Below are 17,723 nucleotides of genomic sequence, written 5' to 3' on the forward strand. Positions count from 1 at the left end.
TGATCAATATTTTAAAAATATATATATAATATATATATATTTATATATATATAATATATGTATGTTTTATATTATAAATATATAATATATATAAATATATTATATATATTCCTTATATATAAAACAAATTATATTGATTTTATAAAGGCCTCCAATAATATATTTAAAAAAAATATATTAAGTATATTTCATATATATATATATATAACATTTTTTTATATACATAAAATATTTTTTAAAAATATGAAAACATAAAATATTATTTTAAAAAATTAATATATATAATGTTTTTTTTAAAAAATAATAAAATATACCAAAAACAAAAAAGAAAAAAGAAACATTAAATATAATTAAAAGGAATACATTTATATTTCGATTTGTTCTATAATTTAATAGTGTAGCGATAAAAATTAGTTTATCACATTTTTAAGAAAATAAGAATAATATGAAAAATATATATATATATATATAATATATGTAATATTATTTCTTTAAAATACCATTAAGAATGGATATTCAACATTTATTTTTCTTGATTATTAAAAAAAATATGTACTCACAATATAATATATATATATATATTCCATTTGATCCTTAAATAAAATTATTCATATATTAAGGTTAAAAGACTTTAATTAAAAATTGATAAATACACAAATATATATTTTAAAAAATGATGATACATTAATTATAGTTCCTATATGTATATATATATATATATATATATATATATATAATAATAATAAAATGAAGTCTTTTGAATATTGTAAATTACAATTTTATTATAACTGTCACATGGATTTATATTATTTTTCAATTAAAAAAAAAAAAAAAAAAAAGCTAGCTACCTCTAATAAATTAATTATGCGCATTCATATATTTTATTATTATTATTTATTTTTTTTTTTTCTATGAAATATATTTAAAAACATTTGTATAAATAAATGATATTTTAATAAATAACTATTTTTGTGTTAAAAAAATATGATTCAAAAATTTATAATATGAGAGTTTATATTAATTCTTAAAATATAGATTTAATTATAAAAAAAAATAATGAAAAGACAAATATTATAATATATATATGAAATATATTACTATATGTATTTGTTATAGATTATGGATATTTATTTAAAAGTTACATATAATAAAAAAGAAAAAAAAAATAAATGAAGCGTATAACATATGACACACACACATACATACACAAAAACAAAAAAAAAAAATAAAAAATAAAAAATAAATAAATAAAATAAATCAAATTAAAATTAAAGAATTGGGAACATATATATCCATATGATATATTCTTTTCTAAATAATAAACGTAAAAAAATATATATATATATATTTTTTTTTTTTTTTATAATGAAAAAATTCCTTTCCTATTTCAAATTAGACGTAAGGTCCACATTTGACTTCCCGGTATTATAAAAACTTTATTTTTTTGAAATCTACTTAATTTTTCATAACTATTATAATATTTATATTCTAATTTTTTATCATTTAAACATTTTAAATATTCACTTTCATCCTTTCCCACATTATTTATATAATTTTGTTCATTTGATATGTTATTAATGGTAGTATTTTTTTTATATGTCAATATATTCGATTTATTTTCCTCGCCTTTTTCATTTTTATTTTTTTCAATAAGTACATCATGAATATATAAACCATCATATACATTTTGAAAATCTTTTTTATTTTCAACACTTTCCATTTTATATTTTATATCCAATTGAATATGTTTAATCTTTTCAAAAATATCATACAATTGTTTATTTTTTTTATATTCATCTTCTAAATTAATGTCATCATCATATATATCATTATTATTTTTTTCATTTCTACCTAATAAAATATTACTACACATTTCATATAATACACCTTTTAGTATATTGTAAATATATATTTTCTCCTTATAAGAAATAATTAAAAAGTGAAATTTTAGGCTTAATAAATTATCACTTATAGATTTCTCTATTTCCAATATTGGTACATAAAATACAATAGCATTTTTTAATTTATTATTTTCATTTATAGATTTTTTAAATAATGTTTCTACATTAGTTTCATTTTCATTATTATCCATTTGAGAATTAAATAATGAATTGTCATTATTTAAATTATCATTACGAATATAATCTTTTTCTATATCTTTATGGGGAAAATCATTACAAATATAACAAGTATATGGAATTATTTCATTACTATAATTTTCATTAATAGAAATATAATTTTCTTTTACTATATTTATACATATATTTTCTCTTATACTTTTCGTAATAATTATTTCTTGGATATATGCTTCTGTTAAAAAACTTATAATACCATTGTTTAAATAAAAATATTTTTTAATAGGCATATAGTTGGACATATATAAAATTTCTTTATAAGTTGATAAACTTATGTGATCTGTTCTTTGTACGTTTTTATTTGAAGGATTATATAACTTTTTATTTTCATCCTCCAAATGGATATAATTATTACTTAATTGATTATTCTTCTCATCAATATTATTTATCTTATTATTCTTCTCATCAATATTATTTATCTTATCATTCTTCTCATCAATATTATTTATCTTATCATTATTCTCATCAATATTATTTTCATTATTTCCGTGCACACTATAATAACCATTCATACGATGGTTTTGTATTACTTTTTTATATATATCATTCAAATATATTAAATATTTATTTAAGAAATAATTTTTCATATGAATTTGTGCCTCGTCTGATTTTTTCTTTTGATAATTACACTGGTCACATATATTTTTTAACATATCATAATTGTAATACCCAATATTATCTTGATCAATTAAACTTTGTAAAATTCGGTGAATTACTATATCAATATATCTTCTTATAGGTGAGGTAAAATGAATATATTTGTTGAGAACGAGTCCAAAATGGGTTGTGTTATTTTGTCCTTCTACGGTTGGTATATATATAGCTTCTTTATAATATTTTAATAAATTATATTGTAAACATAAGAACTGATTTTCGTTCAATACTTTTTGACTAACTGATAAAATATCATTAATATTATTATTTTTGATATTTATCATTGTATTAATTTTATTATATGTTTGATAATCTATTATTTTTAATAAATTTTTTTTAATGTCTTCAGATGTATCTTCATGTATTCTTAATATACCTAACATATTATTAATAGATATAACATTTGCTACTAAAAAATTAGTAAGTATCATCATTTCTTCAATTAACATATGACTCCTCTTTTTATATTCTAATATTTCAATATCCACGTTTTTTAAATTCATAGGTTCTAATAATTTATAATAACCTTCATCTATTAAAAATTGATTAAAACTTTTATACATATTATTCTTATTATTTATATCATCAATATTTCTTACTTTTGATAGATATTTATTACTTAATGGTTCTATACTTAATGGAAGTATTTTTTCCGAGTTATTCTTTTTATTATTATTTAAAGAAAATAATAAGGAATATTTTTGATATATATTTTTCCTCTTTGTTTTTTGTTTCAACATTTTTGATAATAAATATAATCTGAATATATCACCACCAATTTTTTCAGATATATTATACTTTTTACATATATCATCAAAATTAAATATAAAATAACTTAATGATATATTCCCATTAATTAATATCATCTCTTCAATACTGTTAATATCTTTATCCTTTTCCTTTATATTTATATATATATCTTCTATATAATCTTCAACCATATCATAATTTAATTTATATTTACTTCTAATCAATGTTTTTTTAATTTCTATAAGATGTGGGTTCTTCTCATAACCAGCATATTCCATTTGTGTGATATTATATGGGTTACTTATATTATCTACGTAGAAAAATATTGAAAAAGCTAGCTTTTCTCCTTTCGTGTTTAATGAGCATATTTCTTCGCTTAAAATTGAGGGAAGCATATGAAAGACCCTAAAAGGAAAAAATAAATAGATATATGTAATATTACATATATATTAATAATAAAATAAAAATATTTCTATGCAAAAAAAATAAGAAAAAAAAAAAAAAATTCACATATTCATTTCATTACGTAAAATCCATATATACAGTGTTGCATATTTTTGAAGCTAGATTATCATAATACGAATTAGGTGTAACAAAAAAGGACACATCTGATATATGTATTCCTATTTTGTATCTGTATTTTAATTCGTGTTGTTCTTTATTATCCTTTATAAATTCTATAGATAAAGCATCATCCAAATCTTTAGCTTTTGTTGGATCTATAGTAAATATATCAAGGTCTGTAATTATATACCTATTCGATAAAAAGCTTTTCAACATATATTTTTCTAACATTTTTTTCTCTTTTTGTGCATTTTTTAAATAAGCAATTTTTTTATTTATTTCTTGGATGGAATATTCTTTTTCTTTGTTATATCCATTTAATAATAATAATAATTGTTCCATATGGTTTTTACGATTAATAAAAGAGTTCATAATTTTATCACTGATTACAATTTGAGATTTTAAATAATTCATATCTGTTATTTTATAAATATAATAATGAATTTTATATAAGTATAAAAATAAATATATGATACCAAAAAAATTATTTTCATTACCTAAAATGGTAGTTATATTTCCTATAGGATTTATTTGTTTTTTTTCCCATTCTTTAAATTTTACAATAACATATACATTTAATTTTTCTCTTCTTATATAATTTAATAACATGTTTGTAATATTATTAGAAGAGTCATAAATAAAACAAGGTAACCTAGAATCTGTTGGTTGTACTTTTGCATAAACATAATTATTTTTTTCATTCAAAAGGTGGAATATATTGGATGAATGTAATATATTATTATTATTATTATTATTATTATTTATATCATCATGATTGTTATATTTAAAAACATCATCAACCATATTATTTCCTATATTATTATCATCCAATTCTATATAGCAATTTTCATTTTTTTTTTTATTTTTATTAAATTTACTTTTCTTTCCAAAAATATTATTTATTTTTTCCTTTATATTTAAATAATTTAAAGAACCGACCACCTCCACATTTTTCCTTTCAACAATTTTGACAACTCTACAAAATTTACCTTTTTCGATTTCTTCATTTTTTTCATTATTATTGTCTTCTTTTTCATTGTATTGATTTTTTACATGCTCTATGTTGTCTCTGCTTTCATATTTGTCTTTTTCCACTTCTATATTAATTTCCATATTTGAAACATTTTCATTTTTGATAGTTCTTCTTTCTGTATATGCATATACTACATCATCATTTAAGGCTCTATTCCTACTTATATAACCATACACAGAATAAAGTTTACATTTCATTAACCCATTTGTTTCTTTACTAATAACAAAGCATTTATTTGTATCAAAGGGTGAAATATATAGTACCCCTTTAAATAAATAATTTTTCAATATCTTTGTATCCTTTTGAAGTTCTAACATTTCTTTTATTTTATCATTATCCCAGTGAGTTTCATATTCAACAAAAATATTATTCTTTTCTACATTTGGTAAAAAACTATTTTGTGATGAAATTATAATTTTATTTGATACATCTTTATTTTTATAATTATGCGTTTGGGAATTATTAATATCATCTTTTTGTTCTCCTTCAATATTATTAATTTTTTTTCCATTATTGAAAAGAACTTTGTTATTATTTTTATTATTATTATTATTATTATTATTATTATTACTTAATAAATAATCCATTTTATTATTACTACTAATATTACCATTTTTTACTATTAAATAGTTTTTTCTATTATCCATATTTTTTGTTCCCTTATTTTTATTTATTATATCCAGTTGAGATATTTTATCCTTATCATTCTTTTTAATAAATATCTCTTCATTCTTTTCTTTTATTATTTTTTTCATTTTTGATTTATTATTTTTATTCATATCTCTTTTAGAATATATTTCTTTTTTTCGTAACAACTCTTTATTATTAATATGCTCATTTTTAACTTTTAAGTAAATATCCTTTCTTACTAAATATTTATTTTTTTCTTTTAAATATTTTTCTTTTGTTTCATTATTTTTACATTGTCCTTTTTTCTGTTTCGATATATTATACACATCATTTGATGGAATACTTTGTGGAATAATCCGTATATTGTCATTTTTAATTTCTTCTTTATTATTTCCCTCATCATGTGTAAAGGAAAAGTGTGCATCCTTTTTTTCATTTTCTAGGATATTTTTCTTTGATAAATGATCTTCATTAGTTACAGATTTTATATTTTTTTCATCTACAGGCACATATTTCTTTGTACATTTGTCATTTACTTTTTTTAACTCGGAAAAGATGTTTTTATAGAAATGTTTTTCATCTTTATCCTTAATATTATTATTATTAATACTATTATTATTAATACTATTATTATTAATACTATTATTATTAATACTATTATTATTAATGCTATTATTATTAATACTATTATTATTAATGCTATTATTATTAATACTATTATTATCGTTATTATTATCTTTTATATTATCACATTTTGTATTTCTACCCTTCATATTATTATCTTTTATATTATCACATTTTGTATTTCTACCCTTCATATTATTATCTTTTATATTATCACATTTTGTATTTCTACCCTTCATATTATTATCCTTCATATTATCATCTTTCATATTACCATCCTTCATATTATCATCCTTCATATTGTCATCCCTAGTAGTACATCCCGACAAATAATTCTTTGACCTACACATATTTCTATCATTTTTATTTACATTATTATCCCACCACTCCTCTCTTCTTTTCGTTACATTATTTTTTGCTTTTTCTTTTATTTGTAATGCCCTTATGATTTGTATATTTTCATATATTCTTCTATAAAAACAATATCTTTGAACATTTTTAAAAAAAAACATATTATAACTTTTCCTCTTCCAAATTGCTAATATATGAATTTACATATCATTTTCTTTATATAAAACATCTAACAATTTTCTATTTATAGATAAACTATTCAAAATGAATTAATCATTTATTTTTTTTTTTCCTAATATATATATATATATATATGTATATATTATATGATATACCTTAATGGATAAATATATATTTATATATTTTCTTTATAAATTAGAAAAAATAAATTAATAAATAAAGAAAAAGGGAAAGGGAGTTAACTATGTCATATATATATGTATATTTTTTTTTTTTTTTTTTAAAATGTTCGCAAAATTTTTTTCATTATTATAGGTTTTATAATATGAAGAAATGATAAGTATATAAATTTACATAGCATTATTTTTTATTACACAAAATTATCATATATATATATATGATAATATATCTATCTATCTCTATATATAAATATATATAATGTAATATTATATAATTATGTACATTATTATGTATTGCCGTACACATATTATCACAGAACCAAATATATATTTTATTATTATTTTTTTTTTTTTCTTATTGTTTGTTCTGTTAAAGGTTTAAATTAGTAAATTTTCTTTTTTTTTTTTTTTTTTTTTTTTTTTTTTTTCACATAATACTTTTATAACATATATATTATATATATACATATGATTATTTATTTATATTATTTTTTACATATAATAAATATATTATATTTATACCATATAAAAATTAAAAAATCTTAACATTTTAGTTTCCTTTTTTTTTTTTTTTTTTTTTTTTTCCTTCATTATTTATAATATTTATAAATAAATTATATGTATATTTATTTATACATACATTTTGTCTTTATTTCATCTTATTAATAATTTTTTTTCATTTTAAATATACAATGGGTAACAAAATATCTACAGAAGACCATATCTTTCGTTTAAAATTAAAAACAAAAGAATTAGTAAAATAAAATAATATATATATAAATGAGCATATTCATAAATGTATACACTGATATATCTTGTTTATATGTGTCAATTATAATATTCATTGTCGTTTCTTTTTATGTTACTCCTTACTCTTTAGGAAAAATTATCTCAAAGGTCGGAATTAGAAGAAAAAAAATTAATAGGAGATGTAAAGAAGGCTATACAAGCAGGAAAAATTGAGTTGGCCAGGTTACAAAATATAATATTATATAAATATATAAATATATATATATATATATATATATATATATATATATATATGTGTATGTACTTATAAGAACATTTTGTATTCAATAAACGAATTATATTTTCTTTTTATATAGATTATATGCTGAAAAATGTATAAGAAAAAAAAATGAAAAAGTTAACTATTTGAACCTAAGTAACAAATTGGATGTACTTGTGTCTCGATTGGAAGGCGCACATCGGTGTGCTTCGGTTAGTATACAGAAAATATTATAAATAAAATAAAAACATAATGAATACTTTACAATAAAAAGTAACATGGAATGATAAGTCATATGTGTTCAATTTAATTATACATTATATTTCGTATTTTTTTTTTTTTTTAGCTTGTAAAAGATGTTGGGGTAATGATTCCTCTAATACAAAAAATAAATGCAGAAACGAACGCAATTAAAATAGGGAATGATGTAACTAAGCTGGAAAATATTTTTGACGAAATAGTACCACATAAAAAAAATAAAATAAATAAAAAAAAAATATATATATATATATATTTTTTTTATTAAACACATTATAATTTACATACCCTTGTATGTGTTTTTCTTTTTTGTAGAGCATCAGTTCTGAATTAATAAATGACACCGTTCAAACCTCCTCCGCAATAAGTGCACCAACAGAAGAGGTAACATAAAACAATCAATATATATATATATATATATATATATATATATATATATATATATATGTAGATATATATGTAAGTATTATATATGTAACCAATATAATATTATACCTTCCTTTGTATACATTTCCTTTTTAACCCTTTATTTAATTTACCTCCTACCAACATAAAAGGTTGACGAATTAATATCTAAAATTGCCGACGAACATGCCTTAAAACTGGACGGACAAATCGGATCTGTTCATCCTATAAATAAGGTGATAAAATATATATTTCTAAAAAGATTAATATTAAATATACATACATATATATATATATATATATATATTTTATATTATGCCCATTTATATCTTACATAATTTTATTTCGAAATTCATAAAATTACATATCCTATTTATATTTAATCATTAGCATAATTACAAAAATAAATATTTTAACTGTCTTCTCTTATAAAATATTCAACACAATATTTATATAAATGTAAAAATGGAAGAATTAACATGCTATGTTTAAATCCATAATGTCCTTTTTTTCTTTTTTTTAACAGCACCTAGAAGAAATATCTAATATGAGTGAAAGGATAAAAAACTTGAAATGATATAATAATAATAATGACATATATATATATGTTTATTTGTTTATCAACTTATATATTATTTTATAACATAAAAATTTTTTTTCATTTGTTTTTATTCCGTAAAAAAAAACTAAATAAATAATATTTTCATATGTGCATATTGCATAAATATTTATGTATAATTTTTTTTTTTTTTTTTTTTTTTTTTGTGTGTGTGTTTTATGATCATATTTTAAAAAGAAAAAAATGAAAAAATGTTTTTTCTCAAAAAAGACATTTATAAACAAAATATTTATAATATGCCAATTATCCTAAGAATTAAGATATTCATAATAATCAAATGATAAACAAATAAAATAGAAAAAAAATTTCACAAGATGTCTTGTTTTTACAATATAAATATATTTATATTATGACACATATGTTATATATATGTATATATATTTATATAAATTTTCATATGTTTACACAAAAAAATTCAAAAACAAAAAAAATGAAAAAAAATAGCAAATAACAAAACAATTAAATATATAAGCAAGAGAAATATATATAAGGAACACATAATAGATAATACATATATATATATATATATATATATATATATATATATATATATATATATTTATATATATATTTATATATATTTATATGTTATTCTTTATAATATTACTATTTATATATGTACCTATTCAGATAATTATATATTTACACAAGAAAGCAAGTGATTAAAAAAATGTTTCGCCATACTAAATAACAATATGTCGTTCTTTTTTTTTAAAATAGATAGATCCGTATCAACTACATAATTATTGGAACCTATATTAATAAAAATACTTCTACTATTATGATAAAACATATTATGATTTTTACCTTTATTTTTTTGTTCTATCTCATATTCATTTTTATATTTATCAAACAATATTTTGGCGAATACAAAAAATGCTTCTCTTGTATTAATATTTTTAGGATCTAAACTATTAATGAGTTTATAAATTTTGTCTAATTTTTTAGTTGTAATTTTTGTAGATTTCAAAACATAAGAAGAATTATCACATAAATCTTTTTGAATATAAAATTTATAGCCTTTATTATCGTTAAAAATATATTCTAGTAAATAATCTTTATCATCTTTTTTTAGAAAGAAACTCTTTATATATTTAAAATAAGATTTTTTTTTAATCATAAAATTTTTATCACTAAATATTAAGTTAATATATGGTTTAGAATTTTTCATAGTAATAGAATTTTCAATTAGCATACTTGAATTATTACATATATTATATAATTTTTTTAGATATGAATTAAATTTGTTTGTATAATTATTAATATTTAATAGTTCATTATTCCCAATAAAATGTATAATATTTTCATAGGTAGTATTACTTTTTTCTAAAGCTATAATATTGATATGTTTTTTTAAAATATCTTGATTCATAATAATATTGTCAAATAAATTAGGATATTGTTCTTTATTTACTTCTACAATTTGATAAATACAATTTTTATTATTTTGTATATTATTACTAAAGATATAAGATTTTTTTTTTTCTTTATCATATATATAAAACATAAGATAGATATAAGTACATAAAATAAAATCATTCTTATGTTCACTACAATGATAACTATTATAACTATTATTATTATGGATAATATTAATTTCTTTCTCCTTATAAGAATCATTACATTTATTATTATTATTGTTACTGTTATTATTATTGTTACTGTTATTATTATTGTTACTGTTATTATTATTATTATTATTATTATTATTATTTGCTTTTGTTTTATTCATGTTTTCCTCATTTTTATAAAATATTACATACTTTTTCACCTTATATACATTTACACATAATGTTTTATTTATAGTATCATCTTTCCCAGGCTCCAGTTTTCTATTTAATATATAATCAAAATTTATTTTATTTTCTTTTGACCATTTTTTATAATCAATTTCTTCTATTTCTTCAAATGCTAAAATATTATATAATGAATTTGGTTGAAATATATTTCTTGCATATCCAGTGAAAAACCATATACTTTTTTTTTCATTTAAATTTTTTAATTTCTCAATAATATTTTGATTACTTCCAAAAATGAATGATCCTACTTTTTGTTTAATACCACTTAAAAATCCTACATTATTATTTTCTAATATGGAACCATACATATTATTCCTTCTATTTTTTAATAAATCCTTCTTCTCACCTATTTTATTCTTTTTATATTTCATATCATTTTCCTTTTTTCTTTTTATAAACAAGTATTTCCTTCTTGTATAATATAATGAACCCTTACCATGAGGATATAATACATTCCTACAATTACTAAGAATGGTCCTTTTATTTTTTTCTACATTATATGCAACACAAATTTTATTTACAGGGATAAAATATAAAATAAAAAAAATGTATATATATTCTCTCAAGTTCATAATTTATAAGGTATAACAACAATTGCATCTATCACACATACATACATACATACATACATACATACATACATACATACATACATACATACATACATACATACATACATACATATATATATATATATAAATATTATAATGAATGTAAAAATAAATATAACACATATATACTTTTCCTTTTTGTACAACAACTTAGCTTATATTTTAAAAAATTATAAAACTACAATACTTATCAACATTTTATATATAATATGAATTGTTTATAAATAAAAAATTATGGTTTTATAATATTACTTTATTATTATTCCAAAAAAAAAAAATATATATATATATATATTATATATATATGTTTCCCTTTTTTTTTTTTTTTTTTTTTTTTTAGTAAAAAGAAAAATAAAATTTAATGCATCATTTTACATATATGTAAGAATATAATATAGTATTATATAATACAATAATATATATATATATATATATTATATATTAATATGTGTATAAAAATAACTACCTAATAAATACCAAAATTATATATCCTTATAATATAATAGTATTAAAAATATATTATAATTTTCGTATATTTATAAATATTAATAAATTTAATTATTTCATTTTTTTTTTTTTTATAAGTATTTAATCTTTTCTTATGAGTATATACTATTACATTTTATCCTTATTTAGAAAAACTCTTATGTTACGATATCCATCAGAAACAATAATATATATTATTATATAAATTAAACAAAAATACTTTATTTAGGTATGGTATTATTATATTATTAAATAGATTCCTTTTCCTTCATATATGTAGATTCTAATTATAACATACATTAAAAAAAAAAAAAAAAAAAAAAAAAAAAAAAAAAAAAAACATTCATATTATCCTTCCATTTGAAACAAAAACAATAAAGTAACATATATATATTTTTTTAACTTATAATTAAATTCAATTTTTAAGTATAAAAAAAATATTTTTTATTAAAATATCAACAACAAATTATATGTATATTTTATGTATATTTTATGTATATATTATCTATATATTATGTATATATTATGTACAAATTACCAAAAAAATAAAAAAAATAAATAAAGAACTACGAATAAAATATAAACTTTTCTATTATAACAGCATTATATATATATTTATTTATATATGTCTTATTGGTTTTTTTTTCAAAACACAGAATAGACATTAACACTTAACTGTATTGTAAAATTTTTTTATATTAACCTTTACAAATGAAAGAGAAAAAAAAAAAAAAAGAAACATATAGTACCATTATTATATATATATATATATATATATATGTATGTATTTATTTGTTTAATTAATTTTATTATACCTTATTAATATAATAAAATGTATATATTTTTATAATAATATAAAAACAATAACTAACAAAAATATTAATATATGCAATATATGCAATATATACAATATATACAATATATGCTTATTCATATTACAATTTGGTAAAGGGAAACAATTAAGCGTAATAAATTTATAAACCAAAAAAGCAACATATAATACCATTATTATATATATATATATATGTATCCATGTGATGCTGTTATAAAATAATTAAAAATATTATAATAATTATCATTTTTTATATTAATATATAACAGTAATATAATTTATATAATACATATAATGAATAATCACAATTTAAATAATGCCCATAATGCGAAAAGTGAAATGAAAAATGGATTGTTCTTAAAAAAAAATGTGGAAGTAAACAAAAATGATGAAATAGGAAAAGAGCTGGACCTAGAATTTGATGAGGATATAATTTCCCGTCTATTATGTCTTGTACACAATAAAAATGTCAAACATAAAGTACTAAAAATAAATAATTTAATAGATGAAAATTTATATAATTACATCGTAAATAGTGAAGAAAATAAAAATTACATTAACAATAATGAACATGAGACAACTGAGGAGCAAGCAACAAATGGAAATCTTCATAACGAAAAAGAACTATATAATATTCAAGAAAAAATGAAAAATAACATTTCTCAATATTCAATTGAATTAAATAAATTTGTAATCGATAATAATAATTATGATACAACTACCAACTATAACAATAATTATAATGATAATAATTATGATAATAATTATATAAACAGGACAACAAAAGAAAATAATGACTTTTACTATAAAAAAAGAAATGATAATATAAACAACTTAGGTGAAACGAATAATGTTCTTTTTCTATGTTATGATGAAACAAATGATGATTGTACTACTTGTGATAAATATAGAAAGAATTATATGTCAAATATGCAAATATCTAATAATATTGATATAAATAAATTAAATGATTTGAATGACTATTTTTTTATTCTTGGATCTACTTCTACTTCAAGGAAATATATTTTAAAAAAGAGTAACCTAAATTTTTTATCTATCCGTATACATATTGATGAAAAGAAAATTGGATGTAGAAAAAAAAACGACCCTTTTACATTGACATCTAATATATCAGTAGCCAAAGGACTGAAATTATTAAGTATGATCAAAAAGGATTCACAATTAAAAGAACAAATTTTTGAGTTAGCTCAAAAGAAAAAAATAATATTATTAGTAGGAGATGAAGTAATTTATTGTAATAACAAAATATATGAAAAACCAACAAATCAAAAAGAAGCAACTGATTTTCTTAAATCATATAATAATAATAAATGTTTTAGTTATAGTAGTATTACGTTAATTGATTATGAAACAGAAAAAATTGTTACGGGTATAGACGAATCAGTTATCAATATTTATGATATGAATGATAATATAATTAAAAATATATTAGAGGATTCTTCTATATATTTTTGTGCAGGTGCTTTGAAAATTGAAAATATATATATGCATAAACATATAAATGTTATTAAAGGAAATATAGACAGCATTTTTGGCTTGTCAATAAATTTGTTATTTCATTTGCTCACAATTTTGTGATCTTTTTATTTACCTATTTATTTATTTATTATTATTTTTGATTTTTTTTTTTTTTACATATTATTGTTATTTATGATTTAATATTTTGTTTTTTGTAATAATTTAAATAAAATTTATATCATTTAATTATATAATTGATACCTCTTATTTTATATGTTAATGTTTTTGTTAGTTTTTTTTTTATTTTAACTTGTTCACACATTTGAATAAATAAATAAATAAATAAATAAATATATATATATATATATATATATATATATATATATTATGAGAAATAGGAAAAATAATGAAATATATATTTCTAATATCATATATATATATATATATATTTTTTTTTTTTTTTTTTTTTTTTTTTTTTTTTTTTTTTTCAATTTTGTTAATATGAAAAAAATAAAGTTTTTATATAGACTACTAAAAGGTTAAATATTATAATTATATATATCACTGTGTATACATACATAATTTCCTTTTCAACATATCATGAATTTATATTTCTTTTTTCTAATGATGTTGGGTTAATATTAGGAGCACTAGGTGATTTGGATCTTCCTTTTGCTAAGAGATTTTGAAAAAAGCTATGTAATGATTGATCTATTTTATCTTTATTTAAATTGTTTTCATTAGTTTCCTCTGTATATATATTACTTTTGTTAACAATAACATCAATTTTATTTTTTCCCCACGTTGTTACATTTTCATCATTCTTTTTAATTTTGTTTATATCATTAGATAAATTTGCTAAGAAATCATTAAAATAATAATCATCTACTACATTTTCATTTTGTTCGACGATGCTTTTATTTGGTATAGGCTTAATAATAATTGAATCATATGGTTTATGGAAATTTTCAACAAATGTATTTTTGATTGATTTATTTATTAATTCCAAATTATCATATCCTGATGGTATGAATATTTTTTCATAATCATTTAAAATTGGCTTCTCGTTAAAAGGAAAGTTATATAATCTATGCATTATATATTTATACAAAAGTTCTATATTTTTAGGATGATCCTTATTGATTGTATTACAATATATTATAGCCGCCTGATAGTTTATGGCTAAATTACGTAAATAGGAAATGATAACATCCATATATCCTTGATACGTTCTATTGTTCAAAATTTCATATCCATCAGATTTACAAATAATAAAAAATATTGGGAAGGTTAAATTTATTTTTATTAAACGTTCTTTGTCAGGAGTAAAGATATTTTTATTTATATCCCTGTTAATGCTATTAATATTGTTATTATTATTTATATTATTTATATTATTATTGTTATTCATATTAATAGTGTTATTATTATTGATACTATTATGTATATTATCATTATCATTATTATTATTATTATTATTATCATTATTGTTTTTGTTGTTGTTGTTGTTATTTATTTTTTCTTGTATATCTTTTAATTCTTCATTTTTATGATGATCTCTTTTTTCCCCCTTTTCTATTGTTTTATTTTTGTAATCATAAATATAATTTTCCATTTTTTCTTTTAATTGGTTCAATGTCTTTAAGCTTGTATTAGAATGTATTGCTTCAAATAAAATATACAAGGTATCTATCCAACTATTAATATCAGACATAATATTATAAGGTTTGTATAAATCTGTACATATTAAAATAATAACATTTTCTACATTTTTAAAATTTTTTATATTTTTAATCAATGAATTGATATAAGATGGATGTTGTAAGATCCATATATGGCTATTACTTTTTATGTCTTTCACCTTTCTATTTTCATCTATATTTTTTACCTTTAAACAAGCATAATCTAAAGGTAAAACTCTATTCTTATTACAATAAAATGGGTAATCTTCTTGTTCATCATTATTTATACATATTTCTTGTAATGCTTTAACTAAGCATGATTTTCCTACATCCTTATTTCCAAAAATTATGATATGACTATTTTCTAAATTTTCATTTTTCTGAATGTTTAATTGTTTTAATATATTATCATATATATTACATTTCTTTTCTTCATCTATATCCTTGGTATTCTTATTTTCATTTTTTTGATCCTCATAATCATATTTATAATTATCGTTATCTGTAATATGCCTATCATTATTATCATCATTATCAGTACTATTAGTATCACTATTATAAACATTATGAATATTATACCTATCACTGTTATCATCATAATAATTATCAAAAATATTTATTCCATCATTTACATTTTTAATATTATTGTCTACCACATGGATATTATTTTTGTTTAATGTGTCAAAATTATATTCATCATCTTTCATGTTACATTTATTATCTAATATATTTTTTTTTTCTAAATCATTTATTTTATACGTTATATCTTCTTTTTCTGTATTTAATTTATTTGATACAAAATTTTCATTATTATCTTTTTTTAATGGATCCATATTATCTTCTCTTTTAAATTTATTACTAATTGAAGCATGAACATGATTAATATTGTCAACATTATGTAAATTATCATCTTTATTAATATTTCCAACATTATGTAAATTATCATCTTTATTAATATTGCCAACATTATGTAAATTGTCATCTTTATTAATATTTCCAACATTATGTAAATTGTCATCTTTATTAATATTGTTATCATTATATAAATTATCACCCTTATTAATATTATCCACTTCCATTTTTTTATCTTTTTTTTCTATTTTTTCTTTTTTTTCGTCACTTACCAATTCTACTTTTCCATTGATATCAACATTTTTATGATCATGTTCTATGTTTATAATTGAACTATTTAAATTTGAACGTTCTTTCTCATTCACCTTTATATTTGTAGAATGGTTTAATATGTTTATATCTTTTTTCTTATCATTTATATTATTTTTTTTAGATAATACAGGAATGTTATCTTTTCCTTTTATTGTTGCCTTATCTTTATGTTTCACATTAACTTTCGAAATATCCTGTTTAGTTGTACTTTTTTTTTTTAAAAGACCGATTGAAGTATTTGAAAAATTCTTATTATCTTTCTTCATTCTGGTTTTACTA

At 18.2% G+C, this 17,723-nt stretch overlaps 5 protein-coding genes across 5 annotated transcripts; 2 read left to right on the forward strand and 3 right to left on the reverse strand.

Annotated features, from left to right (window-relative positions):
* Positions 1–1,387: 1,387 nt before the first annotated feature.
* On the reverse strand, positions 1,388–6,902 carry PF3D7_0906000 (exoribonuclease II; the record flags this gene model as incomplete). The annotated part of the gene is made up of 2 exons (XM_002808870.1): positions 1,388–3,944; positions 4,066–6,902. The coding sequence occupies 2 exons, from the start codon at positions 6,900–6,902 to the stop codon at positions 1,388–1,390; spliced, it is 5,394 nt and encodes a 1,797-aa protein (XP_002808916.1).
* An 890-nt stretch (positions 6,903–7,792) lies between these two features.
* Positions 7,793–9,349, forward strand: PF3D7_0906100 (vacuolar protein sorting-associated protein 46, putative; the record flags this gene model as incomplete). The annotated part of the gene is made up of 7 exons (XM_001351899.1): positions 7,793–7,855; positions 7,981–8,072; positions 8,207–8,321; positions 8,456–8,569; positions 8,683–8,751; positions 8,925–9,008; positions 9,299–9,349. The coding sequence occupies 7 exons, from the start codon at positions 7,793–7,795 to the stop codon at positions 9,347–9,349; spliced, it is 588 nt and encodes a 195-aa protein (XP_001351935.1).
* Positions 9,350–10,025: 676 nt separating this feature from the next.
* Positions 10,026–11,762, reverse strand: PF3D7_0906200 (conserved Plasmodium protein, unknown function; the record flags this gene model as incomplete). The annotated part of the gene is made up of 1 exon (XM_001351900.1): positions 10,026–11,762. The coding sequence occupies one exon, from the start codon at positions 11,760–11,762 to the stop codon at positions 10,026–10,028; it is 1,737 nt and encodes a 578-aa protein (XP_001351936.1).
* A 1,651-nt stretch (positions 11,763–13,413) lies between these two features.
* PF3D7_0906300 (Maf-like protein, putative) lies at positions 13,414–14,718 on the forward strand (the record flags this gene model as incomplete). Its single annotated transcript, XM_001351901.1, has 1 exon — positions 13,414–14,718. One exon carries the CDS (start codon positions 13,414–13,416, stop codon positions 14,716–14,718), a length of 1,305 nt encoding a protein of 434 aa, XP_001351937.1.
* Positions 14,719–15,196: 478 nt separating this feature from the next.
* Positions 15,197–17,710, reverse strand: PF3D7_0906400 (dynein intermediate light chain, putative; the record flags this gene model as incomplete). The annotated part of the gene is made up of 1 exon (XM_001351902.1): positions 15,197–17,710. The coding sequence occupies one exon, from the start codon at positions 17,708–17,710 to the stop codon at positions 15,197–15,199; it is 2,514 nt and encodes an 837-aa protein (XP_001351938.1).
* Between the last annotated feature and the right edge of the window lie 13 nt (positions 17,711–17,723).

Source organism: Plasmodium falciparum (assembly GCF_000002765.6).
Source record: "Plasmodium falciparum 3D7 genome assembly, chromosome: 9".
NCBI classification, from domain to species: domain Eukaryota; phylum Apicomplexa; class Aconoidasida; order Haemosporida; family Plasmodiidae; genus Plasmodium; species Plasmodium falciparum.